Raw genomic sequence first — 12125 nt, 5'->3', positions numbered from 1 at the left:
CAAATGGTGCCACCTGGTGGCACTGGCCTTATGGGTTGGGGAGTGGCGCCGGTGCTCCTTGGAGGAGTCCTTCTTCAGTGCTGGGACATCCCGCACCGAGGCCAGGGTGCTGCGCACCAATGATGCCGATGGCACTTCCGATGCCAGCTGCGGGCAGAGGGCTGACTCCATCATGTGGAGCTTCAAATGATAGTCCCGCTCTCTCTTAGTCCTGGGTCTGAAGTTCCTGCAACTTGGGCACTTATCTGTCTGATGGCCCTCTCTCCTAAACACTTGAGAAAGGCAGCGTGCAGATCACCTGTGGGCATAGGTTTCACACGCCTCTTGCACGCCTTAAACCCCTGCAACCGAGGCATGGCCCGGTGCCTGGGGAAATTAGAACGGAGGGGGAAGCCCCACGAAGTAAGTCCAACTAATCTACAAACTAATATATCACGAACTAACAACTATATACAACTAAGAAAAGGGAACCACTAGACAGGCACTTGCGAATGCAAGAGACTGAGCTGCTCCAATGACCATCACGGGCGGTAAGAAGGAACTGAGCAGGCGGTGGGTCAGCAGGGACCTATATACAATACCATAAAGGCACCACTCCAGGGGTCTCCACAGCCAACCCGACAAGTACCGCTAGGGGAAAAACCTTCCGACAATTATGCACACGGCGCACACACACCTATTGGAATGCACATAGCAATCACTTGAAGAACACTACCTTGCCTACTCGCTGTCCATACAGGATGCCGCAGTGAGCAATCTACTGTACAGAGGCCAGGAGGTGGCCTAACTCACGAATCTCCCCGCATACTCCTCACAGGGATACGGGATAATACATCTCAAGCTTATGGCAGCCCAGCTGGATCATTTGGGTAAGGTTGGTGTTTCACGTGTGCTGATCTGAGCAGCAGCTGGCACGCTCCATGCACAGAGTGCTCAGCGCAGCAGTACCTCTGTATTCACCCTTAATGATTCCCACGCACTCTCTGCAGACTCTTGTTGCTTGGGCTTTAGTCAAGGAATTCAAAAGGAAAAAAGATTTCTGCCCACCCCGTTCTTTGCCCCAGCTAGTGCATCCATTTCTGCTTGAGTGGAAAGTGTTACTGGTGGCTGCAGCTCAGCCCCAACAAGTTGAGCCTGATGCAAGGAGCAGCCTGGGCTCAGGTCAAATTCAGGTCCGGGCTGGGCTTTAGAAGTAGGCCCGAGCAGATCTGTACATCAAGACCCTGCTATAGCTGCTGCGTAGAGCTCTATTCATACACATCCTTAGCACCATTCTCTCCGATTGGGAGATGTTACAAACACCACCAATGAACTGTGGAGAAGACAGAGAAGATTGGAAAAGGTGGAGCACAACCCCTGACACTGGTATGGAACCTTTCTGTCTCCTACAAGGATCACCTCCATCCATCTCCACTGGTGGGAAAACAGTGAGGAGGAAAAGGGCTGAGGAGCAAATCTCAATGAAACAGAGACAAACACGGCTCTCCTAGGACAAGGCTTACAGTCAGTGCCAAGTCTGAGAGAATGAATAGAGCTCCAAGCAGCTGCTGTAGCAGGAGCTTGAAGTGAGCTGTTCCTTAAGTTACCAGGGTTGCTTTGGCTTTTATGGAATGGCAAGAAGCCTGCCAGACACAGTACCCTGACCAATGGCATCACAAGTCTAATCCATTTAGACAATTAATCAACTGATTCAAAGGAAAATCCAAAACTATTTTAGGAAGGAATTTTGACTGGGGACAAGGAGCCACCTTATTTTTTCTGGAATATGGCAAAAGGAAGGTCAGGCTGGAGAGCTCAGAAGTGTTTCATGTGCAGCTGTGCCTCACACAAGGAACATACAGCAAACAATCTGCCGAACTGGCACAGTTTGGGAGCACTGGATGCGACTCCCACGTCCTGTGTGAAGCAGAGCTCTCGCTGGAGACATGCTCCAAGGCATTTCAAGCCTCCTGCACGACAGTCTGTGTGGGGAATTTTAAGCCTTGCAGAGCCAGCATTAGTTGAAAAACAACAACTTGGTGTTGGTCTCAGATGAAAAGAGGCTGGTGCCCTAGAAGCGTTGAGGCCTCAGGGCCCTGCACAAAGCCCCCAGCACCACCACTTATCCTTGAGGGGAAAGCTTTCTACACATCTACTTGCCCTATAACCATGTGCACCCACTCTCATGCAGTGAGCTGAGAAACAACCAAGCAACCACAGTTTAAACATTACCCAATAAAACAAGGGAAAGGCAGAAAACGAATAACGGTCTGATGGAGCTCAGCTCGTGCGGCCTACAATCACTGGAACGTAGCTGAGATATTTTCTGGCTGGTGCCCCCTTTTATGGCCATACATGATCAGTTCAGTGCACGCACTCATCACTGCTAGGAGCTGCTGCTTTGGAGATGGCTCTGAGTCTGGTGCATCAGATTGTGTACATCCCAGTGATGCAGGTCTGCAGACGCAATACATTCAAAGGGGCACTGGGTAATTCCTAATGATAAAGCCTGGGAATGGTAAGGAGAGAAACCTCTTCAGATGGAGTCAAGCAGGTAAAGGGGAACTCTCCAGTGACTCTTGACATCAGGAAAGCTACCTTCATGACTAAAAGAGATGTGTGGATCACAAAAAACAACAAAGGGGGCAGGGGAGATGACTCCAAACCAGTGGTTCTCCACCTATTTACCACTGTGGGCCACATATGCAGCTCTCTGTGTGTTACGTGGGTCACAGCCACACAATATATATACTCCCTGTATGGCCCTAAGGATGTCACATGGGCCGCAGTTATAAGCTGATTGGGCCATAGGTTGAGAATCACTGCTCCAGAGGATCAGAGTGTCATAGGATAAATGCTCTGTGCTGTTGGAGCTCTACGTGTTATTGGAAAGACGTTGATGAAACCCAAGGGCCCCATCTAATGGCTCCAATACCTGAAATGTTGAAGTGTTACTGTTTAAATGTTCAAATTTAATTGGTGTTGGTCCTGCTTTGAGCAGGGGATTGGACCAGATGACCTCCTGAGGTCTCTTCCAACCCTAATATTCTATTATTCTAGATGGCCCTTATTTATCTTTTGGGGAGTCTGCTGGAACAGACCCAGTGGGACAATAATGCACAGGACTGCGGGAGGAATTTTTCTGCCTATAGCTCACTTCATCCTGATACTCTGCAGAGTTTTCTGGGGAACAAGACTCCAGGAGGCATTTTCAGATATTTAAACCAGCATGAGGATGTCAAACCCCACAGCAGTGAGAGAAGTAACCACGGGGAACAAGAGGAAACGCCTCTTCAGATAGCAATAACAAACAGATCATGTCACATATAACTACACAGAAACAGCTATTTCTCTGTCCCAATTTCCAAAACCATCATTCAAAGCAAAGGAGTGCCTACCAGAGAGATAGAGTGCCTTGTCCACCATGAATTCCTCAGCAAAGCGGATGTGGCAGAAGTTCTTTTTACTCTTCCGAATAGCTATGATCTCTCCACACTGCTCAAAAACCTCCACAATGATCTGCTCGGTCCCGTTTTCTGGCAGTCCTCCTACAAATACCGTCTTGCACCCTGGGGGCCTCTCTCTCGTTGCAGGAGGAGGAAGATCTGCACATGGCAAGAGGTAAAATACTGGAAGTTAGAAGGTCCCTCTCCAAGTGCTCCACATATCCACTTATCAGTCCTCAGAGCCAACCATCACTTTCTTTGAACATGTGCTTAGTCCCAGTATATCTCACTTTACTGAGTACTGGCATCTATGGTATTCACTGGGGCCTACCAAAGAGAACTTGTTCACTAGGTGGTATATCCTGGACTTTTAGAGCCATGAATGGATTCCCCAGTGTTAATAAGCACTCCCCTAGTCAATGTGAGGCATGTCACTCCTGGAGAGCGCTGCACTTCAAGGGTACTGATAACACAAAACCAACTGCAATGAACACCGCCAAAGGCTGTGCCCCAGCCCTGGGCAGTAGGGCAGGTGCACAGTAGTCCCTACTGCAATGTTAGTAAAGAAATAAAATATTCATTACATGCTTTTTATTTTGCTTTTCTTTAATTTATCATTTCAAAATCTTGACACTAGAACAACAAACCAGAAAAGACGACATATTAAAACTATCCCCTCCATGTGAATACAAAGAATCCTGCTCAAGCGAGAAGACAACAAGAACATCTTGAAATGGATACAAAACCAGAAATCATGGAGACATCAAATCCATTTTCCACAACAGAATCAATATCCATTGCACTCTCTGGTCACAGGAGAAATCCAGCCAAACTACAAAAAACAAACTGGCAGGCAACAGAAGACACCAGCATCTCACCCTGCTCCTTCTGACCTGGGCAGCTGGGGATTCCCCTGGTCCGGGAGGTACTTTGTGGGACAGAGCTGGCTGTGCTGGCTCAGTACTCGCACACATAGCAGGGGAACATCTACAGGAACAGGCACATCAAGAACACGGTTGTGCTCCAGAGATCCCCAGCCATGCTGGCTTCATCTCCCACCAATATCTCAGTGCCTTCTTCCATGCAGCACATTATATGGGGAACATCCTACTCCAATAATTTCATATAGCCACTACCCTGTCCTCAATACCTGAGAGTGCCATGACATCCTTCGTAAACTGCCCAATGGAGCATACACAGGACTTTACAGCTTGCTGTGGTCTTATGACATGTGCATGCCTTTCTGATCCTTCCCTTCCATAAGCATCATTCCTGCAGCCAATGTTTCTTTTCAGTGCCCCACTTTTATTTCATAGGAACTGCCGGATAGGATCAGCCCCAAGGTCCATCTAGTCCAGTATCCAGTCTCTGACAGTGGCAGCACCAGCTGCTTTAGAGGAAGGTGCAAGAACCTCACAGTAGGCTGATGTGGGATAATCTGTCCCGCGGATTGTTTTAAATGTGAGATTTTATCTCCCTTCCAATTCTTTTTTTAGCATTAACTATGATAGCTCTGGCTAGTTGTGTTATCCATAAAAATGTCCAATTCCTCTTTGAATCTTGCTAAATTCTTGGCCTCACCAACAACCTGTCACAATGAGTTCCACAGTCTAATTATGTATTATGCGGAAAAAATATTTCTTCTTAACAGTTTTTAATTTGCCACTTTTTAATGTAATTGAAGTTCCCCTTGTTCTTATGCTATGAGGCAGGGAGAGCACAAGTTCCTTCTATAGACCATTTTATACTTTTATCATGTCCCTCATTTCAAACAGATTTCAGGGGAAGAAAACAATCTGTTAGCTTCTCAGAATCACCTTTTTCACATTCAGAAAACTCAAAAACAGCTGCTGGCAGGGGATTTGTCCTGAAGCTCTGGCATTTCTGTTTACTTGGACTTTTGTAAAGTGATCATGATTCATAGATTGTAAAGCCAGAAAAGACCCCTGTGATAATGTAATCTAATCTCCTGCACAGCACAGGCCACTGAATGAATTCCCGTTTGAACTAAAATCTATCTTTTAAAAAAACAAGGAGTCCTGATGAACTATGCCTTGAGGGAGCCAGCTGAGTAGGAGCAGGAGCACCTTTCAGACACCACACTGATGACTGGAAAAATATGGGTCTTTGGGGGATATATAACCCCAAACAGCGAGGGCCTGACTGCACCTCCGGAGAGCTAGTAGCATAAATTAATTTGATTTCCATGCCTAACCCAGGATTATGAAAAGCTGCTAGCTGACGCTCAGAGGCTGACAGTGACAGCTGCTCTCAGCATGTAAGTTTCTGCTTCTGGTGGTGTTTCTAGGCCAGGTGAGTCTAGAATAAGAAGGCAAATGTTCCTCAGCCAAAGGTAACGATACTAACTCAGATGACTGAGGAGTGATGCCTCCTCCTCTGGGGCACACATAGGCCATTTACAGGGATTGTGGGCAGAGGTTCTGAAGGAGGCATGGAAGAGGTCCCCTGAAGCAGTGAAGAAGACAGTTGTCTTGGCAGTCATCGTAAAAAGGAGCTCAAGGGCAGAAGTGGGGAAAGGTTCCCTCCCATGAGAGAGCAGAGCTGTAGGCCGGGTGCGGACACTCATGAGCCCACTCTCTAGCCAGGAGGAGGCCTGACTGGCTGTTTCTGTGACTGTAAACCATCTAATTCTTCTCCTGATGCTTCCCCGGTGCCTATCAGACATGCAGCTCCCCATATGTCCAGATCTTCAGCTCCACAGCAGAAAGGCAGACTCTCTTTCCCATCCTGACTATGATTCAGATGCCAAATGCCTTGCACTGGGAACAGGGTGATGCAGATATTCAGCCCTCTAATATCCATGTAGCTGAACTCCCGTATCTGTGGAGGCTGAATGTGTGACAGGCTGTATTGTCTATTTTTCCTCACACAGAAACATCTACATAAGTGCACACTCGCCAGGCCCCAGCTCTAAGCAGTTAGCCAAACCAGCCAGGACCTCAGAGGCAACTGGGACACAGCCCTTGCAGAGGAAGAGAAGGGGAGAGAACACTGGAGGGAGGGATCTGAGCCCATGCCTCATCCTGACAGCCCTCTACTGGAGCCACAATCCATGCTCCTCATGAACCTGATCAAGACGGAGAGCCAGGGGAATAGAGACTAAGACCTCCCAGCACCGGGGGCACTAGCTCTGCCACAGTATTCACATGCACCTCCAACTGGAAGAACAGCATCCCCCTAGAGCACGCTAGGCACTATCCATACAGGGCCCAGCACTCCTCCCAAGAGCCAGCGCTGTCTACATGTGCTGAGGAGAGGCTGGTGTCCTGAAGAAAATCAAAGCAAGCCAGGAAACTTGCACATCTCCCCTGCTGGCTATTCTGTAACTCACAGCTAATGTCCCTGCCTGATTGATTCTGTCCTGAGCTCTGCCCTCCATGCACTGAGGAGCAGCACCTCACACCTGCTTTCAGGAACCGTCATGGGGTGTATGTATCCCACGCTGGCCCAGTGACCAAAGGGTTAATACAGGCACTGCCTGCCACTGCTGATTGGAAGCCTGACAGCAGGAGGGAGGATAAACGGGCTGGGAAGCAGAGGGGCAGGGCAGCTACCAGAGGAGTGAGCAGGCTGTACGAAGGCGAAGGCACTCCTGCCAACAAGCTAGTAAAGAGCTGCACATAGACAATAGCCCAGGAGAGGATGAACTGCCCGACAGGCTGGAGAGCCTGCAGAGACCCAGGAGAAGGTAGGAAGAAGCTCAGGGCACTATCACAGTTGATGAACCCTGATCCTGCTTATCCAGCTCAAGGGCCCTGAGCTGGTACCCAGAGGAATGGTGAAGCTGGGCTCCCCTCCAGCCCCCTGATGGACTTGGGAGTGGAGAAAGGGTTTTCAGACTCCTGGTCATCTGCTTCTCTGTGTATTAGTCTTCTTGTCTTGGGCTTTATGTTGGTTCCTGTCTGTGATTCTTATTGATTTGTACAGACTGTTATATGCATTATCTTACATGTGCTACAGCAAGCTTGGCTCCATTCATGCTCCCAGCCCGCCCCTGCAGAGCTCGCTACAGAACTGAAACATGGATCATCAACCAGCACTCTCTCATCAGCCTCCCACCAGCAAGTGTCTAAGATAAAAGCGGCCTTTCTGTACCATTACTCCAGAATCTTCCCATCTTTGTGGCCCAATTATGTGTGCAGAAAACCACACCATAGAGTTTAGACCCAGAACATTCAAAGGGCAGGGGTACACGCTGACTGCTACCAATCACCAGGCTTATTACTGAAAAAGATCTAATTCCTTCAGATTGTAAAGAGCTTGTGAAATGATAAACAACCAGTGACAAGGTGTTAGGACCAATCGGTGCTATTGCCTTATAACTTGCTTTATTATCAGTGGACCCTTTAAAATGTACATCCTCAGCGAGCTGTGCTGGTGGGTGGTACAGGGAACAGGCTCCCTCATTCTTCTAAATGAATCACACTTTCTTGTGGTTTCTGACTTCTTATTTAGCAAGAGGAATGAGAGACATTCTTTCTTATGTTCCATCTTACAGAGGTGATGGGCCAGAACATTAGCAGAGTCTTACTTGGGTTGGGTGGGAAAAGGGTGCAGCTTTTGCAGTGAATAATCTCCTTCACTGCTGGCATATCTGGAGGAATAGGTGGAGGAACTATCCCCAAGCCGGGCATCATGGGGTTGATAGGTGGAATTCCCGTCATCATTCCAAGTGCAGGATCAAAGTCTGAAATGGGGGAGAAGAAGGAAGAGAGTTACTATTTATTATTTCTACTGCAATTGTGCCTAGGCACCACAATCAGGGCCTCATTCTGTTAGGAAGCACACAAACAAATGACGCGAAGGCAGGCCCTGGGGCAGAGCACTCACACTCTAGGGTTGAGACTATACATGACAAGTGAGTAAACAGACAAACATAGGGAAGAAGGGAAGGACAAGAGAGAAGACTATGTGAACAGATGTGGTACAGCACACAAGCAATTTGGGGTATTAGTTTAACTAAAGAGGAGGAGACTCACAACTAGAGCTATGGGAAATGTTAACAAAGCCGTTTTCTATCAGAAAATTGGAAATGTTTTGCTTTCTCATGCACACCTAGGAAAATGTTTCTATCCTACACACCCCAAACACACATTCTGCAGGTGTAATATGAACCACTACCTTCCCCCAGAAGCAAGAACAGAAGCTGTGTAGGGAAGCTATTACTATTTCCAGCTCAGAAACATGTGATTGTTACTGCCCAGTGCTTCATTGTTTGCTAACAGGAATACAGCACAAAGGAAATTGACATGGATACTCAATGCGATGGATCCATATACTGCACCAAAGATAAATTCACTAATGATTCTCCTCCACCCCCAATCTGTGCAGTGATAACAGAGGGCCCTCTTGGCGGCACCACATTAGACTGCACTCATGTCTTAGCCTGCCTCAAATCTTTTCCATCCCAGATGAAAATGAGCTAGAGCCTACGTGCCCATTTAGGCAGTCTCTGCTGGAGAGAGGCAGGGCTACAGGTGCATTGACACAGCTGTGTGGAGGGAGCCCAGGATGGAACAGCAGGAGAGCTGCGAGCCAGGACAGAGATTCACTGACAGAATGGTGTGGACATTTTACAGGAAGAATATCATTTTAAAATAAAGATTGCAAAGAAAACTGAAAATGTGATCAAAGTGTAACCAGTGCACTGTGCTTTTCCTGAGTCTGCTGCCAGCCTGGAACTGCAGCTCCGAGAGGGAGAACTGCACCATTCAACTCAACAGGACTTTAAATCGGAAACCTCAACATGATAACTTAAATATCTTTGTTGTTAATTACTGCACTGCTGATGATTTTGGAAGCAAAATCTCCAGCCACGCTTCTTGTCTCTCAACTTCAAACTGTGCCCATGTCTCCCCAGGTATCAAAGCCCCAACTCTCTCCCTTGATAAGTATTGCATTCTCAATACAAAACTCCTTGGTGTGTGAGGACAACGTAAAACAAACCGGATGCAATGTCAAAATAAACAACATGGGGGCCTGAGTGCATTATTCATGTTCACATTTAATTCATTACAACCTCACTTTTTTTTTTTTTTTTTTTTAAACAGTAACCACTAGAAGATGAGGTGGATGAGGCTTTCTTCCGGCAGCTCGCGGAAGCTACTAGATCGCATGCCCTGGTTCTCATGGGTGACTTTAATTTTCCTGATATCTGCTGGGAGAGCAATACAGCGGTGCATAGATAATCCAGGAAGTTTTTGGAAAGCATAGGGGACAATTTCCTGGTGCAAGTGCTAGACGAGCCAACTAGGGGGGGAGCTTTTCTTGACCTGCTGCTCACAAACCGGGAAAAATTAGTAAGGGAAGCAAAAGTGGATGGGAATCTGGGAGGCAGTGACCATGAGTTGGTTGAGTTCAGGATCCTGACACAGGGAAGAAAGGTAAGCAGCAGGATATGGACCCTGGACTTCAGGAAACCAGACTTCAACTCCCTCAGGGAACGGATGGGTAGGATCCCCTGGGGACTAACATGAAGGGGAAAGGAGTCCAGGAGAGCTGGCTGTATTTCAAGGAATCCCTGTTGAGGTTACAGGGACAAACCATCCCGATGTGTTGAAAGAACAGTAAATATGGCAGGCGACCAGCTTGGCTTAACGGTGAAATCCTAGCGGATCTTAAGCATAAAAAAGAAGCTTACAAGAAGTGGAAATTTGGACATATGACCAGGGAAGAGTATAAAAATATTGCTCAGGCATGTAGGAATGAAATTAGGAGGGCCAAATCGCACCTGGAGCTGCAGCTAGCAAGAGATGTTAAGAGTAACAAGAAGGGGTTCTTCAGGTATGTTGGCAACAAGAAGAAAGCCAAGGAAAGTGTGGGCCCCTTAATGAATGAGGGAGGCAACCTAGTGACAGAGGATGTGGAAAAAGCTAATGTACTCAATGCTTTTTTTGCCTCTGTCTTCACGAACAAGGTCAGCTCCCAGACTGCTGCGCTGGGCATCACAACATGGGGAATAGATGGCCAGCCCTCTGTGGAGAAAGAGGTGGTTAGGGACTATTTAGAAAAGCTGGACGTGCACAAGTCCATGGGGCCGGACGAGTTGCATCCGAGAGTGCTAAAGGAATTGGCGGCTGTGATTGCAGAGCCATTGGCCATTGTCTTTGAAAACTCGTGGCGAACGGGGGAAGTCCCGGATGACTGGAAAAAGGCTAATGTAGTGCCAATCTTTAAAAAAGGGAAGAAGGAGGATCCTGGGAACTACAGGCCAGTCAGCCTCACTTCAGTCCCCAGAAAAATCATGGAGCAGGTCCTCAAGGAATCAATCCTGAAGCACTTACATGAGAGGAAAGTGATCAGGAACAGTCAGCATGGATTCACCAAGGGAAGGTCATGCCTGACTAATCTAATGGCCTTCTATGATGAGATTACTGGTTCTGTGGATGAAGGGAAAGCAGTGGATGTATTGTATCTTGACTTTAGCAAAGCTTTTGACACGGTCTCCAACAGTATTCTTGTCAGCAAGTTAAAGAAGTATGGGCTGGATGAATGCACTATAAGGTGGGTAGAAAGTTGGCTAGATTGTCGGGCTCAACAGGTAGTGATCAATGGCTCCATGTCTAGTTGGCAGCCGGTGTCAAGTGGAGTGCCCCAGGGGTCGGCCCTGGGGCCGGTTTTGTTCAATATCTTCATAAATGATCTGGAGGATGGTGTGGATTGCACTCTCAGCAAATTTGCGGATGATACTAAACTGGGAGGAGTGGTAGATACACTGGAGGGCAGGGATAGGATACAGAAGGACCTAGACAAATTGGAGGATTGGGCCAAAAGAAATCTGATGGAGGTTCAATAAGGATAAGTGCAGGGTCCTGCACTTAGGACGGAAGAACCCAATGCACGGCTACAGACTAGGGACCGAATGGCTAGGCAGGAGTTCTGTGGAAAAGGACCTAGGGGTGACAGTGGACGAGAAGCTGGATATAAGTCAGCAGTGTGCCCTTGTTGCCAAGAAGGCCAATGGCATTTTGGGATGTATAAGTAGGGGCATAGCGAGGAGATCGAGGGACGTGATCGTCCCCCTCTATTGGACATTGGTGAGGCCTCATCTGGAGTACTGTGTCCAGTTTTGGGCCCCACACTTCAAGAAGGATGTGGATAAATTGGAAAGAGTCCAGCGAAGGGCAACAAAAATGATTAGGGGTTTGGAACACATGACTTATGAGGAGAGGCTGAGGGAACTGGGATTGTTTAGTCTGCAGAAGAGAAGAATGAGGGGGGATTTGATAGCTGCTTTCAACTACCTGAGAGGTGGTTCCAGAGAGGATGGTTCTAGACTATTCTCAGTGGTGGAAGAGGACAGGACAAGGAGAAATGGTCTCAAGTTGCAGTGGGGGAGGTTTAGGTTGGATATTAGGAGAAACTTTTTCACTAGAAGGGTGGTGAAACACTGGAATGCGTTGCCTAGGGAGGTGGTGGAATCTCCTTCCTTAGAAGTTTTTAAGGTCAGGCTTGACAAAGCCCTGGCTGGGATGATTTAATTGGGGATGGGTCCTGCTTTTGAGCAGGGGGTTGGACTAGATGACCTACTGAGGTCCCTTCCAACCCTGATATTCTATGATTCTAAGACTGCAAAGTCCTGGAATTAGGCTGTAGAATTTGGGTCCAGCTTGTTGTGGGGTCCATGAGGTCTTGGATGTAGATGGATAAAACGAATTTAGCAAGTTAGAGGATATTTGT

The 12125-nt window shown here is 47.6% G+C and overlaps 1 protein-coding gene across 16 annotated transcripts in view; it reads right to left on the bottom strand.

The window, feature by feature from the left end:
• ENOX2 (ecto-NOX disulfide-thiol exchanger 2) overlaps window positions 1–12125 on the bottom strand; it is a 135296-nt gene that overhangs the window by 57126 nt on the left and 66045 nt on the right. For all 16 annotated transcript variants that reach the window (XR_012160888.1, XR_012160891.1, XR_012160896.1 and 13 more), the window contains 2 exons: window positions 7978–8133; window positions 3378–3584 (listed from right to left, as the gene is read on the bottom strand). Coding sequence is in view for 5 of the 16 variants with exons in the window: in XM_073360663.1 (XP_073216764.1) it covers window positions 3378–3584; window positions 7978–8133 (363 nt within the window). In the remaining 11 variants the exon portion in view is untranslated. The remainder of the gene's footprint in view (window positions 1–3377; window positions 3585–7977; window positions 8134–12125) is intronic.

This window comes from Lepidochelys kempii, chromosome 9 (assembly GCF_965140265.1).
Source record: "Lepidochelys kempii isolate rLepKem1 chromosome 9, rLepKem1.hap2, whole genome shotgun sequence".
NCBI classification, from domain to species: Eukaryota; Metazoa; Chordata; order Testudines; family Cheloniidae; genus Lepidochelys; species Lepidochelys kempii.
The sequence above is the reverse complement of the archived record's forward strand: the minus strand, read 5'-3'. Positions and strand labels throughout refer to the sequence as shown.